Here is a 17,244-nt window from a genome sequence, read left to right on the forward strand (position 1 = left end):
TCTTTTCAGAATGCCCTTGTGTTTTTTGTTTTGTTTTGTTTTGTGTATATCCTATGGGATTATCTCTAACTTTTATTTGGGGAAAGGAATTGGCATAAGAAATCTACTCCACCATCATTGAACTAGCAACCAGTCATGCTCTTAAGTACTGTTAACACCAATTCTAAAACTTTTGCCTATTCTATTACTTGTTTCTACCCCTCATCAGGTGCTAACCTGAACCCCCTGTGTTCTCAGGTAATTAATTTTATTCCCTCTCCAGTATCTGATGGAGTTGAAGACTACATAGTTTAGTTTTACAACTAACCTTAGTTGTTTAGGGGTTAAGATATTTTTAGGTCTAGATAGATGTTTTAAGTTGATAATGAGGATATATGATAAATATTGATTTACATTCAGAAGTTTAGATGCACCAAGATAGGAAAGATGCTTTCTTCAAGGCTTCAAAATACAAATAGCCAAAATATTATGAATGTAACATTCATATAACTCCTGACTGTTTCGTGGTTCTTCTTGCTGTAGGTTGTTTATTGTATATATGTGAAATAATATTAATGCATATGTATAAAATAAAAATATTTTAAAAATAGCTCCAGAAACTTTAAAAATGGCAATATAGATTATGTTATAGAAGTGGCTTAATTTTGAAACAATCTTTCCGGGTCGTCCTGGCTAGCCTCATGTATTTATGCCCCAGTCTCTCGAGTGGTATAATTAAAGTCACTTTAAAACACACTGGAAAGACATGGTTTTTGTTCCAGTTTGCAAAATGTAGTTTAGCGGAACATAGTGAGAAGAATTATGACTATGTAGGAAGAAAGATATTTAGGACTACTTTGTAAAACATTAGGTATTACATAAAATAAACTTCTAGTTTTCACTTTTTAAGAAAATCTGGTTTACATCATTATAGTTTACAGATGATTCGAATGCTAAATAATTTACAAACAAATTTAGCATTTTAAACATTTTATTTGCAATCCCTGAGGTTAATGGTAAATCTCATTGGAACTTTTGTGGGATTCACCAAATGAGATGGTAAGAAGTACTCACTCAGGAGTTTGGAGAGATGGCTCAGTGGTTAAGAGCATTATCTGTTCTTCTAAAGGACCTGGGTTCAATTTCCAGCACCCACATGGCAGCTCACAACTGTCTGTAACTCCAGTTCCAAGACATATGACACGTACACACCAGTGCACATAAAATAAAAAACTAAATAGATTATTTTTTTAAAAAAAAGAAGTACTCACTCAGATATAGCTGCTTTTCTCTACCCTCCTTACTCTATGACCATCTGACCAAACATTTTAAAGTGTAAAAATATTAAACAACAGACATTAATCAAAGTCAAATTTTTCTCTGACCATGTTTTGTGCAATATGAGGAAGTAGATCTCTATAGCTAATGTCAAAGTGTTTTTAGGACAAATTCTTTGTTATTCAATATTTTACTAAGTCGGTCATTATTTTATGCTTGAATATTTTTAGTTTGGGAATAAAAACTAAAACTAGGAATTTCACGTAAACTTTGCATTAATATATGCCCAAAACTTTTATCAGAATATACCGTCAATGAAATCTCTACATACTTGAAACCCAGTTACCAAGACAGAAGAAACCATTTTCCTTGACAAGGAGAAAATGTTTACAATTAATGTTGAAAATTTTGGATTCACACATGTTACCAGATCAAGAAATAATTCATAAGCCTTTGGATATCTATCTATCTATCTATCTATCTATATATATATTTATTTATATATATAGATATATTTATATATATAGATATATATATATATCACATGTACCACATATAATAAAAATAGAGTATAGATATAATAATATATGAATAGAAGATCCTGTCTTTATAGGAATATGAGATTGGGTAATTTGTAATCAACAGAGATATATTGACTTTGCTTCTGAAGTCTGGAAGTCCAAGATACTGGCATGGATGGACATTTAGTGTGATGGAAGGATAGAGGTGGGAAAGAAGAAAAAGAAACAGAAATAGAGAAAAGTATAGAGAAAGTGAAGGTCAGTGATCAATACAGAGAATGTATTCTTTAATAATAAAATAACTGAAGATAACAGTGAGGCCTCATAAGCCTATTCACTTTTTATAGGTTCCTGACCATCACAGTGACAATTAAACTTTATTACAATTCTAGTGGAGGAATTCAACTAAAGTCATACTATTATGCTGTACTCCTAAGTAATGACTATTGTTAATAATATTCAAATAGAGCAGTATGTGGTGGTACACACCTTTAATCCTAACACTCTGGAAGTAGAGGCAGGCAGATCTCTGTGAGTTTGAGGCAAGCCTGGTCTACAAAGTGAGTCCAGGACAGCCAGGACTATAAGAGGAACATGAAAAACTCAAGAACAAAAAACAAACAAACAAAAAACAAAAAGGAAAGAAAAAAAAAAGAAAAGGAATAATTCAAATATGTTGAGTAAGACTCAAAACAGAAATTGAATGTAGATAACCTCTACCAATCTGCATTTTCTTATTATAAATTATGGAGAGAAGTACATACCTTAATGACTTGCAGTACATAAAATTGTTCTGCGAAGCAAACAAGTCATGAATATGTAATCTAGAAGACAGGTTCTCAGAATTCATGATGTGTTGAAGTAATCTAAGTGAAGCTTGCTTGGCACTTCATGGCTGATAAATAAGTCTGCTTAATGTTCATAGGTGAATAACTAGGATCCTGGATCTCTCTGTCAAATGTAACCAAAGTGTCAGTTCCTTAACCATTCTGCTGATTTCAATGCCTGACTCTTTCTAGAACTGAAGATTCCCAAAGCTCAGAGATACATGATTACTTCCTGTCAGGTACCTCTTATATCTGTGTTTGATACTTTATTTCCTACTGCAAAACAATAGAACAATAAACAGACAATCAAGTAAGCTAGAATCCCAAAGTTGATGTTGACATTATTTTGTATGAAGCTTACACATCATCTTGTTTGTTACTGTCATTGTTGCTGTTCCTAAAGTTCACTGCTAACTACCAGAACAGGCTGTGTACCAGATGTGGGAGCACACATCTTTATTCACAGCACTCCCTAAACAGAGGCAGGGAGACGTCTGTGAGTTCTGGGCCAGCATGGTCAAAGTCAGTCAGAACAACAAAGACAGACCCATTTCCAAAAATAAAATATAATAATAATAATAATAATAATAATAATAATAATAATAATAATAATAATAATAATAATAATAAAACAGCAATCAAAATTATTTTAAAAAGAATAGGCTTTGTGATGAAATAGGTAGTTGGTCTGAGTGCTGTATTATAATTTTCCAATAAGAAAGTACTAGTGTATACCTAAAACTAATAAAAGCATTTTCAAAATGGAAAAAGTTAACAGAACTTTAACCTCAAAAATTGGTTAATTAGATCAGTACTATGCAGTACTATCAGGATTATGCAAAAACGATGCATACTTTGATTTAAAGTAGTTGCATGATACAAGAGCTTTACCTCTTAGTTTAGGCCTTTAAATGCTACAATTCTGCAGTGATATTTGGTACTCCCAGTTGTAAGCCTTTAACTGCCAGGCTCCAGCCATAGAACACCCTAACGACTGCAAGACCTAGCCCAGCCCCTCCAGACTCAGGCAGCCAAGTTCTACCTAATGGAGTAAAAAACTCAGGCTTGGGACTTGAAAGACCACCAATCACACCCTGGAAATCTCCACCCTAGAAAGCCCCCTACTCCTCAAGAATCCCTGTACTAATCTTGTCTTCTGCTCAGTTCTCTGATGCTTCTCACCCAATCAGATGCAGCCATCCTCCTGAATTTTTCCCTTTTAAGTACTTTCTTGTGTGCAGTTTGTTGTGCAGCTTGACTTTGTGGTATTTCTTGGCTATCAAGTGCCAGAAAACATTCCTTTTCTGAGCTTCAACACTTGCTCTTGGGAACATCCTTTCAACAGAGCTGTGTAACACTTGTCCTGTTGAAATGGCCCCTACCCTCATCCTGGATAGGAACCATCTCACTTGCAGTGGGGAAGCCTGTCCCCTCAAAGCTGTAACACACCAGTCTCCAGACATTGTCTGACAGTGTTCTCAATGAGCCACTAAACATGAAAGTAATTATGCAATTCCAATATCTATGCAGAACATTCCAGTTCCACCAATGTCCTCAAAATATGTAAGATAACTTGAAAGCAAACATGAGAGTATAAATCTACAATTTAGTGTGTTTCTACTTTGCTTTATCAAGTCCTAATAGATATCAAGAGATAAAGTTTAATAGTGAGCTAATTACTCAGATCACAGAGAAATAAATTCTATTGTCACTGAGATTCTGAAATGCCCCCCAAACAAAAACAAAAGAAAATAAATATGTATCTTGGGTTAGAATCTATATTGACCCACTAGCACTGAAATGCTATTATAAATACCCATGTAAATTCACTGATATTAGTTGAACACACAGTTTCTAAAAATTGCTGTACATTGTGCATTTTAAAAAGATTATAAATCAATATGCGTTGGCCTTTAGAAAGGGAAATAAAGAATTCTCAAATTCTACATGTCTGGAAAAACAATCAGAAAATATTCAAAATAATCAGAACTATTTTCAGAACTCTGGAAATTAATTGAATGTTTAATGTAATTGTATTTTGCATGAAATCTCAACAATAGGGTTGCCGAAGCAGAACACATTCAATGCAACATCAACATGCCAATATGTATGGGGAAAATCTTAAAAGGCTCGGGAGAATAGGGAAATAGAAGGATCCAGAGAATCCTAGAAACCACAAGTAGAACATTATGATGGGCAGATCTGGCCCCAGGGGTCCTGCTTAAACTATGGCACCAAACAAGGACGATACATGGACAAACTTTGAACCCCTACCCAGATCTACCCAATGGCAGGACATTCTCCACAATTGAGTGGAGAGTGGGATCTGACTTTCACACGAACTCTGGTGCCCCATAGTTGACCATGTCCCCTTGATGGGGAGGCCTGGTGGCACTCAGAGGAAGGATAGCAGGCTACCAAGAAGAGAATTGATACCCTATGAGCATATACAGGGGGAGGTAATCCCCCTCAGGAACAGTCATAGTGGAGGTGAGTAAGGGGAAAATGGGAGGGAGGGAAGAATGGGAGGATACAAGGGATGGGATAACAATTAAGATGTGATATGAATGAATTAATAAAATATATTAAAAATAAAAATAAAATAAAATATAACTAAATAAAAAAAAAAAGAAAGAAAAGCTATAAGCAATCAATGACTACTAAGAAAGGGAGAATAGTCCTCTCTAGAGATAAGCCTCCCCTCCTGCTAGGGTATCAAATATCGAGTCCTCATCCCTAAACACATATACATAAAAACAACATTAAAGGGACTTGGCAGATTCTATTAATATGTACACATGTACACATTTTCTTATTAATGTATGTATATCTGTTTATGTATTTACATGCAAAATAGTAAGTAAAGAAGAGGTCCTGAATTTGAGAAGAAGTGGGCTACATGGGAGAAGTTGGTGGGGTATAGAGAGAATTAGAAATGATGTAAATCTATAGTTGTTAAAATTCTCAAAATATTAAAAATATATTTAAAAATAATATAGGTATAGCTGGATGTTGAGGTAGAGTGGGGACTGCCTCCGACAGAACTCTAGTGCTGCAGATTTGATCACTTCTCCTCCTTGGTGCAGAGGCCCCCACAGTATACAGAGGAAGGGAAGCAGGCTGTCCATCCAGATGAGACCTGATAGGCTGTGATCATATGGTGGGGGAAGAGGCCCCCCTTTGTCAGAGGTCTAAGGGAGTGGAATAGGGTGAAAGAGAGAGGGAGGGTGGGAAAGGGAAGATACAAGCAAGGGGATAACATTCAGGATGTAATCTGAATAATAAATTATAATTTAAAAGTAATATAGGATTTATTAAAACAAAACAAATATGATTTTCTTTAAACAAATGGTGTTTTATAGGATTTTAAATTCATTATCCCTGTTGTCGTTTTCTGTGTTCCATTGTTGCCTTAAGAATATTCATCTGAGGAGAAAATTCCCTGCCCTGAGGGCACCTTCACAGAGATTGCTGAGAGCTCACCTGGGCCCAGGGGCCCAAAGTATTCAACTGCACTAGCAAAGAGAGTTGCTCAAAAACCTCCAATGCAATTAAGCCACTGAAAGGGATGATGATTGAAGTTTTCAGAAATCCTTACAGAAACCAGATTTCTCAGAAGTATAACACCATTCAGCTTCAGAGTTAATTGTGAGAAGAAAGATAAAATAGCTCAGAAAATTTTGTGACAGAAACAAACATGCCATGTTACACAAAGTAGAAACAGCAGGAGGGCAGAGAGGGAGCAAGAAAAAAGAGGAGTCGGAACTCAAAAAATTTAAAAATGTGTTGCAAGGCTATCCCATTATCCAGAAAGCTGGATGAATGCTCGGTAAGGGCAGAGAAGCAGACTGGCCCTGTCAGCTACTCTGCTGAGGTTCCTACAGGGAAGCTGGAAGCACCAAGTAAGACATGGAGGGTTCACAGTAGCAGCTCATCTCTCACCAGGAAAATCAGGAGGAAAACAATGGCAAAGGAATACAGTTCTAAGGCAAACAAACTGTACTGTGAATAGAAGCTTACTTTAAGCTGAAGTGAACTACCTATTAAAAAATAAAATAAGAGTATAAGCCAGTACTTTATTAGAATAATAAGTAGAATTTTTGTCTAGATAAGGACTATGAGAGAGAGAGAGAGAGAGAGAGAGAGAGAGAGAGAGAGAGAGAGAGAGAGAGAGAGAGAGAGAGAGCACTCTGCTTAGAAATCAGAAAGTTGATGTCCTCAGGTGTTTTATACTGACTGAGTTTCATTTATGCCTTATGAACTACTCTATTACAGATGAACCCCCAGAAATTTGCAAATGACATGTAGTCTATCTTTGTTGACCAATGTTTTCTAAGTTTGAGTTAGACTGATATGTATATGGAGTTTTACTAATTCTCTCTTTGTGCTGGTATTTTCACTGCTTTTCCTTGTTAACAGAGGATATTGAAATCTTTGATTTAACATTTATTCTACATATTCTGCACTACATTTTTGGTGCAGGCATTTAGCTATGGTTCTATGTTGTATATGTGTTTACTTTTGTCATTATTTAACACCACTATTTGTGTCTTTTCTTACTACAGAGTTGAGTTGATCTAGCATAAGGACAGTCTACCATTCTTTTTTTTTTTTTAATGGAAGTTGGTATAATTTGTGTCATTCTTTTACTGTAAACATGATATTGTATTTAAAGGTTTGATAGATATCATATGTTTAACTAGTATATTAAACCTATATATTTGATACATAGTGACTGATACACTTAATTTATTTAATGTAATTACTGCTCTATTAGAATATTTTCATATGCATTGATCAAATTGAAATTTTTATTCTCTTTTATTTTATGCCATCGAATTTCCTAAATATTTTATGTAATAAGTGTTTCTTCAGCTGTAGAAAGTTTGAATCGATCATTGAAGAGAACATTCCTGGATCTCTAGAAATTATATATTTATTTAACCCATGAAGCACACATACACACTCTTTACTGTAGTAAGAAATCTATCAATTCAAATTCAATCTAAAGACTTATTTGAAATCTCTTTCCCTATTCATTGTATTTTACCCTTTATAGTGTGTAATAACTGGATTTTGAAATTTAAATGCTAACATAGTTGAATTGTATCTTCTGAGATCTATGCAAATGCTCCATATTCTTTCATAGATCATTTAAAATGCATTCTCTACATGCACTGGGCACCACATCAGCTATTGTTATAATGTTTTAAAATATTCAAGCATAATGTAGGAACTCAAAAGAGCAGTATTGGTGCATAGTTTTCTTGCTGTATCCATCTGCTCTCATGCTGTTCAAGGTCTTTCCATTAAAACTTTCTATGTAATTTTGTAAACCATTTTTAAAAAGTTATCTCTTCTGGTTTGTCTTTTTCCCATTTAAAAAATATTTATTAATTCACTTTACATGCTGGTTGTAGCCACCTCCTTCCTCTCCTCCCAACCAATCCCTCCCTCCCTCTTCCCTCATGCCCCCCTCCTGTATTCCTCAGAAAAGGGGAGCCCTCTCCCCACCCATCCCAACTCAGCAAGTTGCATTAGGACTCAGAGTGTCCCTTTCCCCTCTGGCCTGCCAGTGCAGTTAGTTTTCTGAACGTATCATTAGGGGTCTTTAGTTCTGAAGTCCTATTACTGATGGTCATAGATTTCAGAAGTTGCAGCTCCTCCCTTTCAGCAGGGGTTCTCTGTCACTTGAGCTGTGGTCTCCTCTAGGTAAGGTTCTGGTTGTTGTCTTCCCTTTTCAGAAAGGGGATTCTAGAGAGCCTTGGAATAGATTGCTTTTCTTTCTTCCTTTTGTCTTACAGAGCAACATCAATTATAAATTGTAAATAGTTAGCCTACCATCAATTTTGGCAATTTTCAGTTATTATATCTTTCCATATTTTTCATTTGCCCCTCACTGCTTTTCAGTATTTTACAGAGTTTCTGTAGATGGTTGATTAGCATTGGTTTTCCTCTGGTTATTTCTTATTTTTTTCTTGTTCTGTTGAGTAATCCATTATGTTTTTTATTTTTCATTGTGTCATTTCTTTTCAAGTTTTCATGTGGGTTTTCTTTGTGTTGTGTTTATTTGGGAGGGTCTCCAACATTAGAGTTTTGACTATTTTATCTGTTCTAAGGATGCTGGCAAATATTCATTGGGCCAATTTTTATTAGGACTACAGAGAAATATTTGACAGGTTAAGTCAAGAACCAGTGTAGCTTCAGTGTTAGTAACAGCTGTTGTTGTGTCTTTCCTTTTCTTTTTTTCCTATTCAGCCCAAGATTTTACCATTTGTTGGTATAAGCAATTTTCTTCCATTTGTGGGGGACCCTAGACATTTCCATATTTCCTCCATTTGTTTAAATACTCATTTAGTTAAATCTTGTCTTTTGCCTGGAGTCCATTTACATTGGTTTATTGATTTAAGGGTGGTATGTGAGTGCTCTTGTCAAGTAGGGGAGAATTACAGGCATTGTCCATCCTCCTTTGGGCATCTTCACAGTGGGATCTTCATTATCACTGGAAGAGGGATTTTCAGATCTATAGATGTAATCCACTGAGAAAAAACTCCTTGCCTTATTATTTGAAAGCATTTTGATATAAAAAACAAAACCGTAGAAATGAAATGGCAACTATAAACCACATTCCTGAGTAGGACTGAAACAATTCTTTTTTTTTTTTTAATTTTTTTCAATTAATTCATTCATTTTACATCTCAATAGTTATCCCATCCCTTGTATCCTCCCATTCTTCCCTCCCTCCCATTTTCCCCTTTCTCCCCTCTCCTATGACTGTGACTGAGGGGGACTTCCTCCCCCTGTATATGCTAATAGGGTATCAAGTCTCTTTTCAGTAGCCTGCTATCCATCCTCTGAGGGACAGCAGACCTCCCCATCCAGGGGACATGGTCAAATATGGGGCGCCAGAGTTTGTGTGAAAGTCAGATCCCACTCTCCACTCAACTGTGGAGAATGTCCTGTCCATTGGATAGGTCTGGGTAGGGATTCGAAGTTTACTGCACGTATTGTCCTTGGCTGGTGCCATAGTTTGAGCAGGACCCCTGGGGACAGATCTGCCCATCATAATGTTCTACTTATAGGTTTCTAGGACCCTCTGGATCCTTCTATTTTCCCATTCTCCCATATGTCTCTTGCCTAAAGTCCCAATAGGATGTCCTCCCCTCCGTCCCACTTTCCTGATAAGTGAAGAGTTTCATGGGACATGCCCCTTGGGCTAGTGTACAGATATAAGTGAATATATACCAGACTGAAACAATTCTTAACAAGGTGCAAGATAGCTATTTCAAACAACTAAAAAAAAAAAACAAAAACAAAAAAAAACAAAAAAAAAACAATATCAAGAAATATCTTAGGAATGTACAAAGAATATTTATTTTAAAAGTTAGTACAATACAGTAAATTAATGAATCATAGTATATAAGTACACAAGATTTCAATATATGTAAAAATATGACCTTCTGAATGAAATTCCTCATTTCTCTTTTTTTCTAAGACACACGGTTTCAATACTTGTCTGCATATTTTAGTCTTGTAGCACTTTATACAAACAATTTATACATATACTATGAAACCTCTTATGCTTGGTGATGCATGTTCTATGAGTTTATTAACCTGTGATCAATAGTAGTCTAAAAGCAGTAGATGGTAAATCTCAGAAATAAGCAATTCATGAATTATAAAGAGTGTGCTGTCTGAGTTGTATGATGAAACTGTGTGCCTATCTATTATTATATCATGAACCATCATTTATATATGGAATATCCATGCTATATATTCTACTCACCGATTGGCTGATTTTGAAATATTTTCAAAGGGACAAAATATTTAAATAATTTTATTATATACATATAAACATTTTAAATACATTTAAATTATATAAATACATATATGTATGTAATACATAATATAGAAATAAAAATTTTTATTTTAGCAACTTTTGCAGGTAATAAATTAGAAACAGAATAGATATTCATGTATGTCACAGTGCTACAGCAAAACTTAATGAATATGTTTTTATATGTAAATCATATCTGTTAAACCATAGTGTATTTTTTTGATTCTACAGTTTTTTAAACTATAAAGGAAGGCCATAGCCTGAAATTGTAGTACCATCAATTGACTCACAGAGAATCTGAACGACTGAACGAGTATGCACAGTATATGGAGTAATAAACCCATTTTTTTCACATCTTTCCTATCTTGGGTGTCTAAAGCTCTGAATGCAAGTCAGACTATATCACATCTTGTCATTATCAATTTAAAACACCTATATAACCTTAATAAACACCTTAAGTTATTTTAAATTTTATTATTTTAAGGGGTTTATTAAGGTATTAAATTAAGATTAGCTGGAAGTGCCTTTTTTTTTTTTTTTACTTGTTGGTTACTTAACTCTGAATGAGTTGAGACCATACCTAAAGGAACCCGTCCTTTTGTGGTTTCAAGCACGTATTGAGAACTCTTACATTATCTTAAGAACAGGACTAAAGCATTGTTCACCAATTGCTTAGACAAACATTCTTCTTTTTATTTATTTATTATTCAGTTTCAAAGTACAGCTGCTTAATTCGGAGTAGAAATGTCCTCTTCAGTTTTTAAAACATAATGTCCCAGAATAGGAATTCACAATACATATAATTTGAATATGGAATTACAGGAAATGCATACCTATCTCCTTCTGAATAACATTCTCTGAAATTATGCTGCAAGAAATGGTAATTATGAGACATTGTCTTAGAGGCCATGGCATATGAGTCTGACTAGAGGTTCACTGCCAGCTGCTCAGTTTGTGATGTGGCCATTTCCTTAATAGTTGTATTTATCACTTTCAAGTATAAAATGTTATGAGACTGCAATGCATAAAACCCTGCATCTCCAGGCAAGTTCCAGGCTTCTGTATCCTTAAACAAATGGTTGAAAGAAAGCCCACGGATACAGCAGAAGCAGGGGAACTTGACTGGAGAATGATGCACTTTCAAGGCAGTAAACTGGCCAGAGCAAAGAAAGATCCTTAGTTTCTCAGCAGCCACTATACACAAATGTAGGGATTCATGTCACGCTCCATAGGCATTTTGGCTCGTTGCATGGCATGTTATTTCTCAGGTCCTATGGTACAAGCACTCTACGTATGACTTCATTCACCTCATATCTCAGCAGCATCTCAAAACACCACTAAGGTGTGCACATTTTTCCATTGAAGTGAGCCTTAGGTCATCTCTAGTAGCCGTGTGCCCCTGCACACTTAGCCAGATGTGCTCAGACCTAGCTGGGGATGTCAGACTTCTTTTTTTTCCAACTAGTTTTCTAATATGCTAATTTTTTTTGTGCATGCTTTCTTGACTTCATTCATCCTCTCCCTGCTCCTCTTCCTAAAAGACGAACACCACTGAAAAATGTACCAAACATTTCTTACACCATGAAGTATTCCAGAGTTGGCCTAAATACACCAAGGCACTGCTACAGGAAATACAGATCCATGTATGAAGTTCCCCGTGGTTAATTCCAATACAGGCTTAGAGTGTGAGAGAGAGTATGGTACAGTGATGGGTATGAACATAGCCTAGGAAGTCTAATAATGCAAGACTTAAACGCAGCCATGATAGTGTGAAAACTATGTCCAGTTGCACTGAAGAAGAGAGACCTGAGAGAACATCTTCTCTGAAGACATACACTTCACTTATGTTCTCATTCCACTGGGTGACATTTAAATCACATAGTTATTTGCATGGTTTTTGAAAACCTGAACATGATCATTGTGACCCAATAACAAGGAAAGATGAGGTGAGAGGTAGCAGTCTTGTGCCCCATATCCCAGACCTTGGGCAATTCCAGTCGCCACAATTATTACCTCCAGCATCAATTCCATCAGTTCATCTCTGCTCTTCTCAAAAATCACACACACTATGAAATTCCTGTGTCTGATTCCTAGTGTCACTCATTTCTTTCAATAGCTCCACATTTTATATGGAGAATTTTCAGTATGACACATCTTGTCACTTCTGTGTTCTCTTTCAACGATTCCTACTGTGCTTACAGTAGTCACATGCAGCAGATATGGTATGTGGTGCCAATTCAATAGCAGACATGTACTTTTTGTCTACCACATAACTGCTTGAATGGACTATTTCTTTATGGCTCCTTTGAGTGAAAACTACTAATTACCATGTCTTTTTTTTTTTTTTGAAGAGGACATGGATATGCTTGGCAAATTGTTGAAAATATGGCAGGAGATGTATGCTGGTTACTGGAAACCTCGGGCTATCTGTATGTCACTGTCATCACTGTGAATAAATTAATAAAATATATTTTTAAAATATTCTCATAAAACCTCTAAATTCCATGTTCAATCTCTCAGATATTCCTAGAATGCCTCTACATCATGGTCTCCAGGACTATACATGTCCTGTCTGGGATACTTTCAAAGGAAAGCAAGCAAGCAAGCAAGCAAGCAAGATATATTGCAAGGAAGCAGATATAAAACCCATGCATGAGTGGAACATGGGGAATGAGTGAGAGAAGAGAGGGACCATCCTCTATGAATTCATACAGTTATGACCGAGGAAGGCATAGGCATGGCAGTAGCTGTAAGATCTATTTATAAAAGCAGAAAACTGGGGAGGTGATGTTGAATTAGGGTCAAATCTATCAGCCTCCTTCTATTGTTTATAATTGTCTATTTCCTCCCACAATCCAGTACAAACCCCAAAGTGGTAAAGATATGAACTTTTTAATGTCTTGATCAACATAAAAACCAAATTATTGAAAACTACTGCACTATGTGGGTTGAATAATTAGAAAACTTAATCTTACTTAAAGTGCCTAAATATTTAGGTGCTTGGAGAGCTTGTAAAACAAATTATAATCAACTTAATAGGAATACCTTTTGAGAAATATTGTTTTAGTATTTGTGCTCCATGACATTAAAAAATATTCTTCTCCCAAACCAAATGAAGTCAGCAGGGAAAACACACACACACACACACACACACACACACACACACACACACAAGAATATATATATATATGTATGTATATATATATATGTATATATATATATATATATATATATATATATATATTTGGAGAAGATGAGGTCATAAATTGAGGCCATAAATTTAAGAAGGATTAATGGGCTTGAGAGGATGGAGAGAGAGGACATGGTATAAACTGGACAGAGGAAAAAAGAGAAGGAGAAATGATATGATTGAATTTTAATTAAGTTTTAATTACAATAGACTAAACCTTATATAATATGACCAAAATTTTTAAAGACTTCCTTGCTAGAACCATTTTTGAGAACTGCACTAATGAAGTGAATCCCTAGATGAATCCTATTGGGTTCCTATTGCAAAGCTCAAAAAAACACACTAAATTCTGTTAATTAAGCAGCTCTCTGATGTATTATAATCTCTTCTAATAGGCTGGATATCATCGTATAAATTGCAAACACCAAGAACAGTATGCCAGTTGTAAATCTGATCGTTCACCGCAAACATGTACTTAAATAACTACAATGTGTCATTAATTTCACTGGTTCACTACATACACCTTATCTTCACTGCAGGTGTAAATAATCTGCGTATTAAGCATGTAAATCTATTAATCAGTGCCAGTCTTCTTAGCATTATATGTCTATGAGAGTATTGTATTTTCATATTTCACATATCCTTGATTCCAAATGTTCTTTACACATAACAATGACCACTTGTTGACAGTTTTGTCAGGAAATTGAGTTCCCCCCTGATCTACTTCTCTTTTTCTTTCAGGAGTTGGAGTTTTCAAATTTATTTGCTGTTCTTCACTGTATCCATTCATTTTTTGCTGCCAAAGTAGCCTGTTTGGACCCTCTGTTTTTAGGTAGTCAGGCTGCTGCTGCTGCTGCTGCCGCCGCTGCTGCCGCTGCTGCCAGCTCTGCTTCTACAAGCAAAGCAAAACATATGACTTGACATGATGATCTCTGCCAGACAATCCTCAGGGTCACTTGTCACTTCTATCCTGGGGCGACCATGCTGTCACAAGGTCAATGGTGGAGTCAGACTGCAACTGCAGAGGAGAAAGATGAGGAGACATCTACCACTGACCTTACCATGGCAGCCTTCTGCAGGTGACCCTGGAGGGACTGAGCAGCCTATTCTTTATGTACTGATGTCTTATCAGGACATGGCTGTCACCATGTATGGTGACAAAGAAATGATTGGTGTAAAGTATGTAAATAATATAAAAATTGTAAGCTACCTATAAATAAAAATATTAATTAAATGGTTATATCTCTATTTTAGATTATTTTGTATGACAAATGCTTATTGGGCGAGATCATGACCCCATGCCCTATCACTGTATTATGAGTGTAAAGAAGTTAGAAAATAAGAGCAAGGCAAGTAGCATGCAAAAAACAAAAACAAAAACAAAAAACCAAACAACAAAAGCCAAATGCCCTCAAGGACAGAAGTACCTTAAATTGCCCATGTGAGTTCTTCTTGTATTTCCATCCCAGAGTTTCATATTAGCACTCCAGCTGTGTTTATCTGATTGCAAATTATTCTGCAGAATAAAGAAAAATTACACTGGCCTGTGAGAACACACTAGGAAATTAAACATTTCCTCTTTAGAGACTGCTACATAAATATTTTATATTAGAAAATAGTATTACTTATGAATGTCAAAACATTTATGACTCTCCTGTTCTTCATTCAAACATATTTTGTTTACTTTTTTCCCTAATGAGGTTTGTAAACAAGCTAAACTTTCAAAAACTTAAATGACCCAAAAATCTTACAGAGAAAATAATATCAATAAACTCTGTGTAATGAACAAGTCTTTGTAATACTTCTCTATTTAGTCATGAACCAAAAGTTTTTGGAAAAGTAAACACAGGAATTATGAGACATGGTAATATTTTCCATTTAGTATATGTATGAGTAAATTAAAAGAGATCTGAAAACAAAAATCAAAATGACAATGTATGTCATAGAACTCCATGGAGAGTGATTCAGTAGTGTAAAATAAAATACTACACTGATGTTGCTAGTTTGGAAAGTGAAAAGATGGAGATGTACTGTGTAGCGTTGGGCACTCACAGCTGAGAGCTGGAGCTGACTAGTTGCGCAAAGCAGGGAGCATTTGTTATCCTTCACTGAGGCTCTGTTCATGTCTACTTTTAAGCAACTAGCTATTTATTGAAAGTAAAAATAAAACCCAGTTTTATTGGTACACATTTTAATTGGAAATTGTTTGATCCCTTTTTAAATAACCAGGTTTCTAATAAACAGTTCAATATTCCTTCCAGAAATATAAGACTGAAGAGAAAAAAATATTTGTGTAAAGGAACACTTACCCATGAAAGAGAAGCCAGCAAATAGTGAGATGTTTTCATAATCATTAAAAATATTAATTCATGTTGCATTAGATTAAGTGAAATCTCTTAATGAGATGTTAAAAGTGTAAGTTGGATCTAAGATGTCTGCCAAATGGACAGAAAATTTTGACAATAAAGGTTTATAAAGTCTATTTTTACAAAAAATTCAATCTATGCCCACAATAATCATTTTGGGATTGCCGCTTACTATAACATCCAAACACAAAGGTTATGGTAAGCTTTTAATAACACTAAACTCTTACTTCTGTCTTTATAATAAAAGAGAGAAAAGGAAAAGAGGGACACAACTTACTATCTCTTCTGAAAGCTCTGCTATGGCATATGCTGCCGCCCCATGGGACATTTGACACGGGACTGTCCTTTTACAGCGATGTAAGTAAGAAATAACCTGGAATTTCAAACTATACAGAGGTTTCTGGGGATCATTTAAAAGCCTGGAGAGATGGCTCAGTGGTTAAGAGTTACTGTGGCTCTTTCCTGGGCCCTGGATGATTCCAGCACCCATGCAGTGACTCACAACTACAGGTCCAGGCATTCTGATGGCCTTTTCCGAGCTCAGTAGCAGCAGGCACACAGGTGAATACATACAAACAGGTGAAACGCCACATAAGATAAACCTAGAAGTAGATTTTACAGAATTCCATTTAAACAAACAAACAAAAACGAGTTAAGTCTTTATTAATTGTTATATCAAATATCCCAACAGTGTTCATGTTGTGAAAACGGTAAAGGTTATGAGATTAGATCTTGAGCGTAGAGCTCGTGTCCTATGTGTACTTACAGGCACATGAATATATGTATAGAGACAAGGAGAAAATATGGAGCTTAATTATACTGAAAGACAATGTTTCACCTACATATATAGCATATTTTAAATTCAGCTGTAAAATATTTCTTGAATTAAAACCTATTAGAACCACCTTATTATTGTTGCTTTTCATAATATTGGTTAAAATAGCACCATGCTGAAATTGATGTTTAACATTACTAGTAGAATAGGCACCAATTAGGAAAAGACTGTTCTGATTTTCATCAGTTTAACAGTTAGTGTTCAATGCTTTCTTTATGGTGATTAGGCTTTGTCATTTGCTGTGATGGTGGGATACTTGTATGAAATTTAGAAATTAATCAAAACACATATATTAATTTCTCACTAACTTAGGTTCAGACACCAGATATTTTTTTTCAACAATCCCAAGTTTGAGTCTTAAGCACACATAATGCTTAATGATGTGTTAACTCCTCCAGTTTTTGCTGGATG

The 17,244-nt window shown here is 35.3% G+C and overlaps 1 protein-coding gene across 6 annotated transcripts in view; it reads left to right on the forward strand.

The window, feature by feature from the left end:
- Positions 1-14,872, forward strand: part of SNTG1 (syntrophin gamma 1) — a 707,225-nt gene extending 692,353 nt beyond the window's left edge. For all 6 annotated transcript variants that reach the window (XM_084773017.1, XM_084773015.1, XM_084773016.1 and 3 more), the window contains one exon: positions 14,374-14,872. In XM_084773017.1, coding sequence (XP_084629143.1) covers positions 14,374-14,553 — 180 coding nt within the window. In that variant the 3' untranslated portion in view covers positions 14,554-14,872. The remainder of the gene's footprint in view (positions 1-14,373) is intronic.
- Positions 14,873-17,244: the final 2,372 nt, after the last annotated feature.

Source organism: Acomys minous (assembly GCF_964271855.1).
Source record: "Acomys minous genome assembly, chromosome: 1".
Lineage (NCBI taxonomy): Eukaryota > Metazoa > Chordata > Mammalia > Rodentia > Muridae > Acomys > Acomys minous.